Below are 16,841 nucleotides of genomic sequence, written 5' to 3'. Positions count from 1 at the left end.
TGCATGTTGGACTAGGTTTTTACAGGGCCACTTAGCTAGACTTGCCCCCTGGGATGAATGCTGCCAGTTACCCCCTGTATGCAAATGTCACAGAGCTTGGATATTACTTTATTGTGAAGACTGGCTAACAAACAAGAAGCTGAACAGAATTCAGCTTTGCTTTATTTTATTTTTTATTGTGCTGAATTTGCTACCTAAAAAAAAGCATTTATATGTATGGCACAGGGAGAGCAAGGCCTTTAGGACAGTTTCCAAAAGACCCCAGTATTCTGTTGACTAAGTTTTTACAGCGGGTTCTAGATTGGCTAGACATTTTAAATGTATAAAAGAGCTTATATAATATATATATATATATATATATATATATATATATACTGTGTGTGTGTGTGTATATATATATATATATATATATATATATATATATACTGTGTGTGTGTATATCATATATATATGAGTTGTTTATATAAGTACCCCAGTGTTCTGGTACATATTCTTCTAAATTCTAATTTCACACTATTTCTTCAATAAAGCATGACTATAACAAATTCTGTTTTTATTTGCATTGTATCATCTGCCCCTGGATGGCTAAATAGATGATGTAGTGTGAGGTCAGCATATTGTCCTGCCAATCACCATGTTCCTCCTTGTCTTGCTTTTTGGGGGGGGAGGGGAGACAGGGAAACTTTGTTCATTTTTTTGTCTCCTTCTTCCAGCAGCCACATTCCATTAGCTCATTGCTCCTTTAAGCTGAATTGCAAAGCCACTGGGTTTGGTTATAAAATCATCTCCTTTGGATACATGAAGGCAACTTTTGTAGCAGAGAGAGGAATATTATGACACTGATTTTCTGTTTGTAAATAAGAGATCCGTCCTCTTCCTAAAATATTTTTGTTTGTGGATGGATTCAGCATGAATGGGACATTTTGGGTTGAAGAACAAGGCAAGCCTCCAGTTTACAAAGTGTGCAGGAAGACCATCAGTTGGTGGATTTCTGGTAGGAGTGAGCAGTGATCGCAGTGCTTGAAGGAGTAATTGCACTGATATGAGCTGGGGTGGAAGGTAAGGAGACTTCTTTGTGTTGGAGGAGTGCAAGAAAGAAGTGTGAATTAAAGTGAAATGCAAAGCAGGGAGACAGTGAGAGGAGGGGGTGGAGGAGTCTGCAGAGACTGGATCAGATTACATTCTTCCACTGCTCTCTCCGCACAAATCTCTCTCTTGCAAGTTTTTGTTTGGGACAGAAATTAGCTGTTTTAACATAAAAACAAGTGGCGTGATTTTGTGCGGGTGGGTGATCGGTGAGGGTCTTTGTTGGGTAACGTTTTCTTTTTCTTGGCTTTGGAAATAGTTTTTTTTTTCTTGGATGGTTTGAGCTGCACAAGGAAAGTTCAGAAAGTAAAATGGAGGAGGAGAGTATGCAGGAGAGTGGAGAGCTGAGAGAGTCCCCATCCTCCTGAAAGAAAGCCACATTTCTGCTGTTCTTAATGTCCTGAAGATTCTTCTTCTAAAGATGTCGCCCGTGGTGCTTTGGAGCAGCTGGACTGTGTGGTTTTGGATTTTGCTTTCCACCTCTGAATTAGGAGCTGCTCAGTTTAATGAGACCATATACTTGGATCGGTGCAAGAAGACCACCACTTGTGAGGCCCTCAAATATAATGTTTGTCTGGGATCTACTCTACCATATGGATTGACCTCCACTGTCCTGGCTGAAGACTCAACCACTCAGGAAGAAGTCCATGATAAGTTATTACTTTGGTCTGGTGAGTATCCTATAGTGTGTAGCTGTACATATTCCATGAATTCAAACCAAGAATGTGATTAATGGTATGCTAAATCATCCTATATGTCTTTATGTGTTCCCTTCGTTACCACGTCCGTCATTCCTTTGTAATAGAGATGCTCCTTGCCTGCTAAGTTTCCACATTCTTGTGTAAATAAAATCATTGTACAGCCTTGCGGAATATGATGGCGCTATATAAAACAATAAATAATAGTAATAATAGCGGCTAGTATTATTTTTAGTGGACTGTGGAGTTAACGCTTTACCTGGTGCTGTCTGCGCACATTCATGTTACTGTGCTGTTTTAGAACACTACTGCTAGTGTTTTGGGCCTTGTGTACCGAAGCGTTGGCACTACATCATGTTGTCTTGGTGGCAGATCTACCCATTTCTGGTGTTTTAATGTGGATTCTAACAAGTTCACTAGTAGATATAACTATCTAACTATCTAACAGTCTACTTCAGAAGTACTGAACTACGATCCTAAGAAACCAAACTGGGTTATCTATAACAACAAAAAAAACACCATCCAATGCTTGACAATTGGTCTTATCACAACAGCAACCAATGGAACAGCCTATTGATCAGACCATTGCATTGGATGCTATGGCAAGAAGACTACTTTCCAAACTTTGCATCAAAATAACTTTTTATACATAACCCATAATGGGTTTTAAGAATGATATCTCCTGTAACCAGCGTGTGGACAGCATTAATATGGTCACTTGGAGAGTTAAGTGACGCACAACCTTATGGTTACTTATGTGTTGGTGTTGGCGAGAAACCAATAAACTATAAAATAATTATGGTTTTTGTTTATGTTGAACTGTGGCTTCTGTCCCAGCTGCTTTTCCAGCAGATCAGCAGAATGATGTATATAAAGGGGCAAAATATAATAATAGGACTTCCCACAGTCGTCTTCCCGAATTTCACTCTTCCTCAGAGTGCAATAGTGTAAATGTGGTAATCAATGCCAGTTAGGAGACTTTAGGTTTGTTTTTTTATGTTTGTTTGTTTTTTTATCATACGTGTGTTCGGTTCAATAATCCTGCCATTATTTTTTATTTATATAGTGCCATAATATTATGCAGTGCTGTACATAGGGTAAAAAGGACATAGAAGTGTAACATAACAATTCTGACTTACAGAAACAAAAGGTGAAGAGGGCCCTGTTCAAAAGAGCTTATAATTAAAAAATGTTGTTTATTTATTTTTGTCAGGCACCACCATGCGCATCTTCCGTGCATGCGCAGACACGTCCGTGATCTTCCAGTGCATTGTCTACTTGCAGTTGAGTTCACCTTGGTGTGAACCTTTCTAGGGTCCCTCAGTTTTTAAGACACACTATCTTGCCATTTAAGTTAAAATGGGAAATGGAGCCAATCGGCTTTGCAGATTGTTTTCCCTAAAAACTGTCAACATTCACCATGGGAAGAGTCCAGCTAAGTGTCCCAGTAATAAAGGAGTGCCAAAGCACAGGATGCTCAATGTAGGCTGTCCAGTCCGGCAGCCCAGGGGCCATTGCTCCATTTGCCACCCCTCCCCAATAGCCACTGGAATGAAAACAGGGGATGCATCTACAGCGTAGTCAGAATTTTAGCGGACTCAGCCGTACTGGACCTCATGCAGTCTATGTTCGTGGTAGTTTAATGAGTTATTGGGATTCAGGCACATCTGTAACATTGTTATCCATAAATGCAGTCCATTTTTTTGGAAATCCTGATTGTCCTGTTGAGCGGCCATTTTCTTCTCATCCAGCCATGATCTGGGGGTTTTAATAAGAATTTTATGATCTCAAGAAAAGTGGAATCTAAGAAGTATTGTGACAGTGTTTAATGTGCTTCATTTCAAAGATGGTTAAAGACTCAATATATGTATATATTTAATGAAATAAAAGAGGTTGTGCATTAAAAAGCACCAAAATATACATGCTTTGTGTGCATCATTACCTTATCAGTGCTTTTTGTCTTGTGACAGCTGCTTTAGTTGATCAGCTTCGTTAATTACTAAATTCCAAACACTTCAAATGGACTATAGTTTGTTCCAAAGTCATGAAATATCACATAGTCTGTAATGTATTAATGTCTGAGTTGCACAGGGTTTAATTTTCACTTGGTAATTATTGGTTAAAGATCTGTTAATAAGCATATCCAAAGGTCCCTAAAATTAAACGTCCGGCTCTTATACCTAACTGCTTTTTTCCCCATACCTAGAACCCTGGTTAATTTGACTTTAAGAGAAGGATTTATATATTCAGCTATTAAATAATCTAATAACCGTGCTTCTGCCAGTAACGCTTCCCTGTGCTGGTATGGATATACTTCCCTGTTTGTCCAGTGGCAGATATATGTTGTCTCCGGGTTTATTACTCAACCTAATTGCAACAGAGATGTGTTTCCACGCTCCCAGTGCTTGTGTATACTGGTGCGGGCATCCAGTGCTCTGAAATGAAGAGGTTCACGAAACAAAACTGACGTCAGAATGCATGCAGGCAGGCAGTAAGCAAGCAGTGTTCCACGTCTCTTTGATAGTGTGGGGGTGGCTGCAGTGATTTCATGAAGAAAACAAAGTCTGCTGCTCTAATCCTGAGAAAAAATAGGCATGACGTAGGGGTATACATTTATCTATTTGTAAATTGGAATCTGTTGATTTTGTTTTTTTAGTATAGTCAACTGAAGTATTTGGGTAAACTTGTACTGAAGAGCGGAAAGTGCTGTGGCTACGCTATTCATTTTGTTTGGTCCTCTCCAAGCCAAAATACGTTTAGTGCGCCTCTGTCTGCCATCCTCACTTGGACCACTGCCATGAAAGCGTTGTACATTTACAGATGAGCACAGGATAAACACAAGAGTTGTATATTTAAAGGTAAACAAATTGCTGCAGCAGGCAATAGGAATAGTTGATGTAAAATGTATCAGAACTCTGGATACTTTATACACAATAGGCAAAATAAAAACAATAGCATAAATCTTCTAATTAATCTATCGGTAAGACTTTTATGTATCTTCCAGTTGAGCTCTGTCCATGAAAGTGCTTAAATCAGGGGTGTCCGACATGTAGCCCGTTGGGCCAAATGCGGCTTGCTGGGCATTGAGCTGTGGCCCACGAGATCTGCAGAGGTAACCGCACCTACAACTAGTGGTGGATCTAAGAGGGGGTTAACTGGATTAGGGATAAAGAGGTAAGCCCTGACACCCGGATTTACCTTTTTATCTCCCTAATTTCCTAGAGGATGTATGTTAGTGCATGTCTCAGGGTGTGTTAGTATGTGTTTGGGGATATGTCAGTGTGTGAACATGTATTTTAGTGTAAACATGTTTCTTGTGTCTTTGGGTATGTCAGTGTGTGGATATGGGTATTTTAGTGTGTAAACATGTGAGTCTGGGTATGTTAGTGTGTGTGGGGGGGTATATTATTGTATGAATGTGTGTCTTTGGGTATGTTGGTGTGTGTGTGTCTTGTGTTTGATTTACCTGGGTAAGTTTGTGTGGGTGTCTTGCTGTACGCATGTGTGTTAGAATGGGCATCTAGTTGTTTTGGTTGTGTGTGTTAGTGCGAATGTCTGGATCTGTGGGCTAGTGTGAGTGCCCCTACTGAAGGTCAGGCTCTGAATTCATCCTTGAACCTCTTCTGTTAGTTGGAGAGAATGCGGTTCTGTGATACTGTAATACTGCATATTATTGTGAATTTTACTACTGTGGGTCTCTGGAACACACACATACACTGCACATTACTTTCAGTTGATCTAAAAAATGTTTGTCAATTGCTTTTGCATTATTTGTTTTTCTGCACTGGGCCACTTCATAAACGTATGTGTGCGTGGGGCGTGCATGTTTTTCATTGAGTGTAATAATTGTCAAATGCATTACAAAGCCAAAAGGCCATATTTTCACTCAATGAAAAACATGCACGCCCCACGCACACATGCGTTTATGAAGTGGCCCAGTGCAGAAAAACAACTTGGACACCCCTGACTTAAAACAAGGGAAATCTCATAGTATAGTAAATTAGCACTGTGAAAACAATTGGATAAAGGTCGGCAATGGGCAAAGTTATAAATGTTGTGCTGTTGTCGTATAAACCAATGCAATGCTGATTGCTGCACTCCTTTACCAGAATTGCCTTTTATATATAACAAATACCACGGGGATGATGTATAAAGATGCCTCAAGCACATAAGCGAAGAACAAAAAAGAAGAAAGTTAAGTAAGTGCCCAGCATCCAGTAAATCTGAGAACAAAAACCCACACAATCATGCAATAAAAAGTGGTATTTTCAAAGTATAAGAAGCGATTGGGATGCCAAAAGGACAATATTTACTGTCGCATAAGTAATGATGAAACTGCATCCGATTTTACAGTAATTGGTTTGCATGTTTTGTGTATCTCAGCGATGTACAGCATCAGGGAGTTGCCGTAGTCTAAATGTTGTTATTATTGAATAACTTCACTAAGTGCCCGTTGCTTTTTGTAAACTCATGGATAACCTTTTTATATAGTTTATAACGTGTTTGGTGTTTTTTATTGTCCAAACTTCCCCTATTCTTTACATTCTAAGCACCAGACAACAAGATAAGTGACACTTAGTTTTGTCTCGGTTGTTATTGTAGTAGCTAGAATTCTGCCTACGGTGTGATTAATTCTGCATACATTGGTCAAGTACATAAGACTACACTATAATATCACTACAATTATGTTTTACTCTTATGTTTTGCAACTTTATATGTGGTGGCAAACACCAAGAAGTTGAACCATGATAAGCCAGATACATGTCTAAACCTTTGTACCTTAGGTCTAGCTTTGTAATAACTCAAACTTTAAAGCCATCTCGCTTTTGCTACATTTTTTTAATTTGTTGTCATTAATGAACCATTGTATTGGTGTTTTACCAAAAGAGCAGCCTTCTTAACTTTTGGTCCTCAGTGTTAGCATGATTATTGCTCCCAATTAATTATCGATCCCTTTTGTTAGGCTCTGTGCTCTGTGTTCTGTGTGTTTACAGAACAAGCGATAAGTGGATTTAACAAAAATAAACCAGGCTTTGTTTAAACAAAGTGAGATCCCCCTCCTAGGATTGTATTTATTATAAGGAAGTACTATATATATATATATATATATATATATATATATATATATATATATATATATATATATATATATATATATATACTGTCTGTGTTATTCTAATTAATTCATGCATGGCGGTTTTGGTTTGGTAAAGTGATTATTGGCATACCATCTTTTTTTCTGCCAATAAATCTACCAGGATCCTGGTGAATGATGATGAACTCAAAACCAGTCATATTGGCTTTTCCTTTCTGCGTCTTCCTTGGTGTTCGGTATAGCAAATTGCTATATTAAATAAGGTGTGTTTGGTATATATTCCATGTTTATTGGTGTCTGAAAATGAATATGTACATTAGAAAGTCGCAATGGCATTTCTGTATCCTATTGGCCTGTAATGCTTTGGAATCATCCTTGCCTTCATCAGCTGGGAGCTAGGACTACTACAATAGCCATAGTAGTAGCACACTGAGCATCACTGGAGTTACTCTACACAACAGCTTAGAAGTCATAGTAATAAATAGACTGAAAACTATATTTCCATTCTATGTACTCCAGCCCATCAGGCATACCTTATTATCCATGTGTGTACCTTTGTGTAAAATGAGGCCTACCAAACAGGTGTGAGCATGCGACAAGTTTCATTGTATTTTATTTTAGGCTATAAATAATTTTTTTATTGCAAATTAAATTGGGAATATATTTTTGTACAAGTTCTCATCCTTGTTCTTTGACTGTAAACCGTGGAATATGACTGTCAGCATAGTGCCTTCTGTGTAATATAAAATGAAGCCTTTTGTTTGTCTTTGTGCAGGATTACGGAATGCTCCCCGCTGCTGGGAGGCTATCCAGCCCCTGTTGTGTGCTGTGTACATGCCTAAGTGCGAGGGGGGTAAAGTGGAGCTGCCCAGCCAGGGCCTCTGCCAGGCTACCCGGGGACCTTGTGCCATTGTTGCGCGGGAGAGAGGATGGCCTGATTTCCTGAAGTGTACCACAGATCGCTTTCCTGAGGGCTGCCCGGTAAGAGATCACACATTGTGTGCCTTTGACCCAGGGAGTACTGGTTCCATAAAATGTTATATACCTATAAGTGGCAAAGTCACATTTAAATAATACTTTTGTTTGTTTCGTCTTCTGTAAAATGCATTTGTAGAAATTGGGAAAACTAAGGCAGTTGTCCCCAAATTGTGGCTTCAGGACCAGTAGAGGGAGGGGGCAAGTTTTTGGTTCCAAAGATCCAGAAGCAGGCCTCTTGTTATTTCTAAATACCTTGTCTAGTTTCTCTATGTATCGCCAAGCTTGATTAAACTGATTTCCTCAATCTCAAAATAAAGTGGGGGGGGGGCTGCTGGAGTAAACTATTATTTTAGTGAAATCTCACATACACCCTGATTCAGATATACTATTATATATTAATTATTAAGCCTTGGAAACCATGTTGATTTCAGATTTAATAATATACATACATTATTACATCTATCTAAGTATTATCATTACAGACATGAGTAGATATAGAATGTTACCCCTTTAATACCAGACATGAGTAGATTCAGATAATTAACTCCTCTATTACCAGGCAAACACACAAACCTGGCGGTAGCTGCAGCTTACTCTGAGTTGGTGTGAAGGAGGGACTCGGCCTATCAGGAAAGGCTTCTAAACTCTCAGGCAATCGGGAGAGTTGAGAAGTCTCTCCTGATTGGCTGAGACCTCCTTCACTCAGTCTCCTCACAAGGCATTGTCCCGGATTGAGGCAGCCCGGGTCCCATTGCGGGCCTGTCCCGGGCAATCCGGTACATGTGCTCACCCTAGTTGGGACTGTGTCTTATATTGTTACAGTGAGATAATAATAATAAGCGCTTGCTATTGAGGTAATATCTGCCTCTGCATCTGTATCTAGAAACCAGATGTAGTAGGATAAGCCAAGAATTATGGAAGCAGCTTAACTGTAATATTCTCATCTAACCTGAATATCAAAGGCTCTGTGATGATTAAACCATAAATTCCCGAAAGATGGGCTTTGTATTATTTTTTTTATTCTCAATGCCTGCTTGCAAACAGGCCTTTCCTGACCATGTGCCATATGTCTGAAATATGTATGCCAGGAATGAGATCACATGCTCTGTATGCGCCACAGATACTGGGGTAAATAAGGGTGGATACCTCCCTGGAGCCGAGTGTATATGCTGATTTGATATGGTTCTCTGAGAGTTCACACTGCTTTAAGGCTTTAATTATGTTAAAATACCAAACATCTCATTATTTCCAGTACTTAATTTGGCCACCCATGGTCTAGCATGTCACGCCCTGCAAGTAGAAGCTAGTGAAGAAATGTATTGCAAGGACCCTGTGGCTGCCTATTAATTGGGAAAATTAGAACCAAAAATATGGGAATTTTTATTGTTATTAGAAACATGTTTAAACAAGACCATTTTGTAAAGCAATGGAAGTATTTGAAAAGTGCACTGCTTGCCCTTTAGTCACATGAAGTGTATAGGATATACTGAGATAAATCATATAAACTACCAGGACATGTTAAGTACAGGTTATGATTAAAGGTTGGGTTTTGTTAATTGATTGTAACATTGATTGCAGAATGAGGTGCAGAACATCAAATTTAACAGCTCGGGGCAGTGTGAGCCTCCCTTGGTGCGAACAGACAATCCAAAGAGTTGGTACGAGGATGTAGAGGGCTGTGGCATCCAATGTGAGAATCCATTATTCACGCAGAAGGAACACCGTGAAATGCATGTCTACATTGCTATATTCAGCTCGGTCACTATTTTCTGTACCTTCTTCACCCTGGTAAGTATGGTCCCTAAAAATTTAGAATTAACAAGGACTGATCATGGAATGTTTAACTTACCAGATCAAAGGCATAATACTACAAAAATTATATGCTGTGTGTTTATGTACTGTAAGACTATTGTACACTTTGTACTAGCCCTAGTTGGACATCAAACATAGAAACATAGCATTTAATGGCAGATAAGAAGCATTCAGCCCATCTAGTCTGCCCATTTTTCCTGATGCAAGACTGAGATCAGTCCTTGGTCTTGTCTTACATTCGGGATCTCCATTTGCCTATCCCATGCATGTTTAAATTCCCTATTATATAGTGGGAGGTTGAAATTTTTAATTTCATTTTTGTGTTCTTGCCATGCTACTAACTCTTTTCATGCTGTCTGCGTGGAGTGTGCCCTGCTTTTTTCAAACTGATTTCTTGTAATATGTAAGAAGATTATATTTGTTCCATCAAATTCCATTTTTGACGATAATATAAAAAAAGGCATGTTGTGTCTGAGTAACAAAATGTGTGTTTTAATAGCTCTGCCAATTTTTCCTTTTCTCCTTTTTATTAGGCCACTTTCCTCTCAGACTGGAAAAACTCTAACCGCTACCCTGCAGTTATACTCTTCTATGTGAATGCCTGCTTTTTTATGGGTAGCATTGGGTGGCTTGCACAGTTCATGGATGGTGCCCGCAAAGAGATTGTGTGTCGTGGGGATGGCACAATGAGACTGGGGGAGCCCACGTAAGTCCCATTAAGATTTTGTAATTTGAACCTACTATGAAATGATCAATAAACTAGCAGATATGGAAAAGGGCCTTGCTATTCCAAAGATCCAAAGTTAGGACGTGAAGAAATACCTGGGAACTTTCCAGGCCAGTCTCCTCTTTCTCTAGACAGGGAAGAAGCATTTTGGCATACACACTACCCCTCTCACTCACCTTTCAGTTAAAGCTGCTCTCCCACTAACACACTCCCAAAGAAGAGGTGCTCTGGACAGCCTACCCTGGAAGTTCCCAGGTATTGGCATTTTAAGTTTGGAGGTGTCCCCTCTCACAAACTAAAAACAATACTTCTACCCAATTAACTCCTTAAGTAGTTATTTTTGTTACATCCATGTAAATCCATATTGACCATGCCTCACTTTTTGTTCCTCTGTTTAGGTCCAATGAGACCCTGTCCTGTGTCATTATCTTTGTCATTGTGTACTACTCCATGATGTCTGGCGTTATCTGGTTTGTCATGCTGACCTATGCTTGGCACACCTCCTTCAAGGCCCTGGGCACCACTCATCAGCCTCTGTCTGGAAAGACATCCTACTTTCATCTGGTCACATGGTCAATTCCTTTTGTACTCACAGTCGCCATACTTGCTGTAGCCCAGGTAACATTACCAACACCCGTGATACTGTTACTATTAAAAATACAGATAAAGATGCATTTTTATCCTGGTGGCTCACTCTTCCTCCAGCTTTTCAGCCTTAGCTTTATTGAATGTTTTGAAATGCTTAAGACCGTATCTGGATTTCTCCTGCAGCCCAGTAGAAGTTCTCTCATGACCTAAGCCCAGGGCTGGGTAAATGTATGTAAAATGTAGGAGCCAAAAAGCAACATACCCTGTTAGAAATAAGTATTTCAGCAAAAGTTAGATTCCACAGCTACTTGGCTCATGGTATTTATACCTATCTGTCTGCTAGTATCAACCAGTAATAACAACAAGTGCACACTGCAACTAATGTAATGGTTTCTGCCATACTTGGAACAAATTGTGGCATGCTTCATAACATGATTTACAGTTCTTGCGTTTTCTTCCAACAGGTGGATGGAGATTCTGTGAGTGGCATCTGCTTTGTAGGGTACAAGAACTATCGTTACCGAGCAGGCTTTGTCTTAGCTCCTATCGGCTTGGTATTGATCATAGGTGGTTACTTCTTAATCAGAGGTGAGCTGATTACAAATGGAAAAGTTATGTTTAAAAGCAAAATAACTAACAATGTTATGCTCCTTCTTAGCTACAATATAAAACTACCCACCAAAGTAATGATATGTTTAAACATTGGAATATATTCTTTTTTTAGTTCCTTCCTTGTCACTGTCCAAATATAGGTAGTTTTAATGAAAAAGAAAAAAAAAACTAATGAACTCTTACGCAGAAAGAGAATGGATGTTGCTATTAAACCTGTAAACAGGTGTAAGGTCAAATGTTACCGTATGTATGATAAAATCAGTATAAACTCCATTTCATTTTTTTTAATGTTTTCAAATATATCAACATTCTGTTTGCTTAGAAACCTAAAACATAGTATACTAAGTCTTAAGTAAGGAAGGTTATTTAAAATGTAACTGAAGGATATGTTTTAGGAAATAGCTGAGATGTATCGTCTCTTCTTGTGACTGGAAGGTGTTTGTCACAAAACATAAATTGGTAAACTCATGTCCTATTGGAACAGTGACCCCAGCACTAGCCATGAAAGTCTTGATCTCCTTGCTGTCTCCAATCGGGCCATTTCTTTCAGTCACGCACTATATCTGTTTTTGTTACAGGTGTAATGACATTATTTTCAATCAAGAGCAATCACCCAGGTCTTCTAAGTGAGAAGGCGGCCAGTAAAATCAATGAAACTATGCTGCGATTAGGTATCATGCTTCTTTGTGTTTAACATGTTCTCGGTTTAACATCTTGATGTGCAAAGAAAACTCTGTATGTTCTCCTAGTAGAATAATCAACTGAGGGGCTTATTGGAAATGTGATCCATTAAACCTGATGTAGCTTTGCGAGCACCATTCTAGCAACCCAAAATGAAAGCAGGGTATTGTATCTCCAACGCAGGGCATTTTTTGAGGTTAATTCTTGTGCAGACATGTACTTACAGAGATACATGCCACATGAATGTGTTCAGTGAATGAAGCCATGATGTTAGAAAGTTGTTAATAAACAAAGTAGTGGATCACAGTGACCTTTTGATTTGAAGAATCCTGAAAAAGAGCCTTTTCTAGTGTAGATAGCAAAATGTTAAAATACCAGTGTCGTCCTGAAGGCATTTCAGTTATTGGTATATAGACTAGGTGAAAATGATGGTTTATTAATCCGGGAAATGTATTTTTCTTTGGTGTGAACTGTATTAAGAGTAGGTTTTGTTTGAGTGCCCTGCTGCTGATATGCTCTGTAAATGCTTACCCAAGAATGTTTCTGATTCAGGAATATTTGGATTCTTGGCCTTTGGCTGTGTGCTGATCACTTTCACCTGTCATTTCTACGACTTCTTCAATCAAGCTGAGTGGGAGAGAAGCTTTCGTGAATATGTCCTGTAAGTATTGTGTGAAACCGATATCATATTACCAATTGCTTGTGTATAGATCTTGCTGACATCCCTGCTTATTGCTCATTGAATGTGTATCTTAGTTGGTTTTCTTTGTTTCACTCCCTTTCTCTACAGCTGTGAAGCCAATGTGACGATTGCAGCTCAGACCAACAAACCAATTCCAGAGTGTGAGATTAAGAACAGGCCTAGCCTCCTTGTGGAGAAAATCAACCTGTTTGCTATGTTTGGCACAGGCATTGCCATGAGCACATGGGTATGGACAAAAGCCACCATTATAATCTGGAAGAGGGCATGGTGCAGGTAAAACAACATGTTCTTAGAAAAAAAACAAAAAATATAAACTGAATTTTTAGTATAAATGTAAATAATATGATTAATGTATATACCCTACCTAAAGCAGACTCGTCCATATGAACAGATCTTCTAAATCTGGAGCAAAATTGCTCCACTAGTTTCATAATGTACCCTACGAAGTATCACTTGAAAGTTCTTTATATGACAGCAAAGCCTTCCTTCCTTTGCAGGATTCTGGGACGCAGTGATGATGAACCAAAGAGAATAAAAAAGAGTAAGATGATCGCAAAAGCGTTTTCAAAGAGAAAGGAACTTCTCAACAACCCTGAGAAGGAGCTGTCTTTCAGCCTTCATACTGTGTCTCATGAAGGTCCTGTGGGTGAGTCCATGCAGCAACGTAAATGCATGTAGACAGAATATTGACTTTTCATTGAATACTGTACTAGCAAATGGACTGGGAACACTTTTAGGTAGAAGTTAATACCCTTCACTCTTCTAAACTACTTTTGTTCGAGGTATAGATAATCCACTGGATTTGTGTTGGGAATTACAGTATTTAATATTAAAATACTACAAACCAATATTTAAATTATTCTGATTTGATTCATAATTCCACTGCATATTTATTGTAAATTGCCCCTCAGCTGGCATAATTCTAAAGTAAAACAGATAATGCTGTAGGCCAAAAAAAATGTTCTCCCAGCAGTATATTCCAAACATTTTAACATGATTTATGGTGAAAAAAAAAACCATTGGGAAACATTGGGAAATTTATTTTTAGAGTTAACGTTAAAGGCTTTGCAAACAAAAACAAGGGTTTAAACAAGCAACCAAAAGCAATGAATAATTACTATGGTGTTGCTTTGGATGAGAGAGTTATTTTTATATCTTTTCAGTAGCAGCCTTAATACATCTACATACATAGATTGAGCACTGTGTCCTCTGCAACCTTTAGCCAGCGTCTTGGAATAGTAGGCTCTCCTGCAAAATATAACTCTTTTTAACCACTAAGATAAATTAAGCCATATGTATTCCAGAAAATTATTCTAGATAAGGGCTCAGAGAAAATTGTTTTCTTCTTCTCCTTCTTGAAACATACATGTAACCAATAAGCATCTGGACTCGTACATACATGATGCCTCTTATTAAGCGCAAGTCGGACATGGGCTGGCACATGCATGCACAAACATTTATTTTTCACATTTGCCATCCTGGCTATAACTTTTTCTCTTATGTTTCTTTATAGCTGGTCTGAACTTTGATATTAATGAGCCATCAGCTGACATGTCATCAGCATGGGCACAACATGTCACAAAGATGGTGGCCAGAAGAGGAGCAATCTTACCTCAAGATGTCTCAGTCACTCCTGTGGCAACTCCAGGTAAAGTACAACTCTCATTTAAAGGTGAACTCCTGGAATAAAAATACTTTTCAAAATAACTGTGCCTTTTTTGTTAAAGAATTCTAGTTGTTATATATTTCCAGTTAGCTTTGGCCGATCTACTAGATAAACAAACTGACTCCTTATCATACTCTTTGTGGTGAATAATAGACTGGCTCTGTTATAATCACTGAGCTACTGACGATTGATGGTCTTTGGAGGAAAGGATTTCATTGTACTAGCACGGCTTCTTTACTATTGCCATAATATGTAGTATTTGAGCAGGAAGTCACCTAAAACATCACACGAGACTCAACAGTGGCAGCCTCCACATCTGCAGATAAAGGACGTTTATTGGAACAAAATGAAACCAAGTTTTTAGTCCTAAACTGCATTACGGTATACACGACTAACTTTATAGAGAAACTGTTACATTCCCATTTAAGCATAACAAAATGTATTTAAAACTTCCTAGTTTATACTTGTTTAAATGAATGTACATGTTTGGCTACGTATATAGCTTTGCCTTTATATAAATCATTTTGCCTTCTTCTCACACACAACATCCTTCCACCAAAGAGTAGCTTTAACTTACCTATAATAACAAAAAAGTATATGTAACTTAATCAGAAAAGATACTTGTGTACATCCTAAGAAGTGAAAGCTAAGAGAGCTGCTTCCATGGTCCCGATATCCCACAGGAATTTTCACAACCTTTGCTTGAATGTTTCTTTGTATTATGGATTTTAAGAATGCTAATGTTATGGTGGCAAGGTCATCTGAGTACACCATGTAATATACAAAGGAATCGCGTCATGAAAAGTCATATCATGTTTTACAAATATTTAGTTTAGTAAATCTCTTAAATATTTAAATATATCTTATGTATCCACCTCTCATGTTGTTCTGATTATAGATCGCATTATACCCCCCAAATGAACAGTTTCAAACTGGGTTATGGTCTCTAATTAGTGAGTGCGTGTAAACAAGAACAAAGGTTTCCATCTACCTCCTAACAGAAGTTACCACTCCATAGCAGCTCTTCCTTGTGGTTAGGAGATTCGGGTTCTCTTTCTTCAGCTCTGTGTATATATATAATATTTATAATTTATTTACATCTCTCTATGGATATATCAAGTAGATACATCGTGATATCAATTTCAGCAATATGACATGATTTTCAAAAACAAGAATGCAAACATAACATGTGTTATCTTCCAGTGCCTCCAGAGGACCGAGAGGATGTGTGGCTGGTGGAGGGAGACTTCTCCCAGAGACTGGAGAAGAAAACAAAGAAGAAAAAGAAAAGAAGAAAGAAAGATATCCGTCCCCTGGAAGAGCCTGGGCTCATTGATAATTTCCCTGCACGTGTGCCTACGGCAGTGCCGCGCCTTCCGAAGCTGCCTGTGAATAACGGCCTTGTCACAAAAGCAAGAGCACATCGCGAAATGGAAGAGACTCTCCCAGGATCATACAGAGAGTACCGGAGGTGGCCACCAATACAGGAGAGTTTATACCCGGGACAGAACATGGATAATAACTTTGGATCTAGAAGATGCAGCCAAAACAATCCTATATCTCATCCTTATGCCACTGATGAAACCCCAGACCACAGCAATATTAGGTTCATTCCTCCTCCGAGACGAGATGGGATGTTTCAGTATTCAAATGGAGCAGCCCTTCCACATCAAACGGGGCATGCTTGTCATAGTGGAAGAACTCAAACTAGAAGAGCAGGGGCAGCTCCGATTCACTCCAGGTCAAATCTTATGGATGCAGAATTAATGGATACAGATTCAGACTTCTAGTGTTTTGTCAAGCGTGGTAAGCAAGTAGTGAATTACATTTTTGGTATGATCTTAGAAAAGACTCCATAGATCTTCACAAATATTATGGAGGTTTGTTTTTTTTTAAAAAAAAATACCGAGGACAGAAATCATTGTGAATGAACATGAAGAAAAGAAGCAGGAAGGACTTCTGACAAATCCTGGACATTGCTGCTGTGCACAGTTCCCCGGTATATTCCTTCCATGATATAGAAGATGAGTTGCTGGACACTTATTTATTTTGTACAGATCAAAGTATTTTGGAGGAAATAGCCTTCTGGCACCGGATATAAATTGGGATGCAAAATTTGGGTGAAAGTGACTTTTTGATAATTTCTCATGGGCACAACATGGTTGTGTTAGACTTTACTGTAGAGGCTTCATGGA

At 38.7% G+C, this 16,841-nt stretch overlaps 1 protein-coding gene across 1 annotated transcript; it reads left to right on the top strand.

The window, feature by feature from the left end:
- Positions 1 to 719: 719 nt before the first annotated feature.
- Positions 720 to 16,637, top strand: SMO (smoothened, frizzled class receptor). The gene is made up of 12 exons (XM_053463518.1): positions 720 to 1,757; positions 7,655 to 7,860; positions 9,436 to 9,645; positions 10,203 to 10,375; positions 10,795 to 11,014; positions 11,449 to 11,572; positions 12,175 to 12,267; positions 12,830 to 12,938; positions 13,068 to 13,253; positions 13,478 to 13,626; positions 14,494 to 14,628; positions 15,850 to 16,637. The coding sequence occupies exons 1-12, from the start codon at positions 1,508 to 1,510 to the stop codon at positions 16,434 to 16,436; spliced, it is 2,442 nt and encodes an 813-aa protein (XP_053319493.1). The 5' UTR covers positions 720 to 1,507; the 3' UTR covers positions 16,437 to 16,637.
- Positions 16,638 to 16,841: the final 204 nt, after the last annotated feature.

The sequence above is a fragment of the Spea bombifrons genome, chromosome 4 (genome assembly GCF_027358695.1).
Source record: "Spea bombifrons isolate aSpeBom1 chromosome 4, aSpeBom1.2.pri, whole genome shotgun sequence".
NCBI lineage: Eukaryota > Metazoa > Chordata > Amphibia > Anura > Pelobatidae > Spea > Spea bombifrons.
The sequence above is the reverse complement of the archived record's forward strand: the minus strand, read 5'-3'. Positions and strand labels throughout refer to the sequence as shown.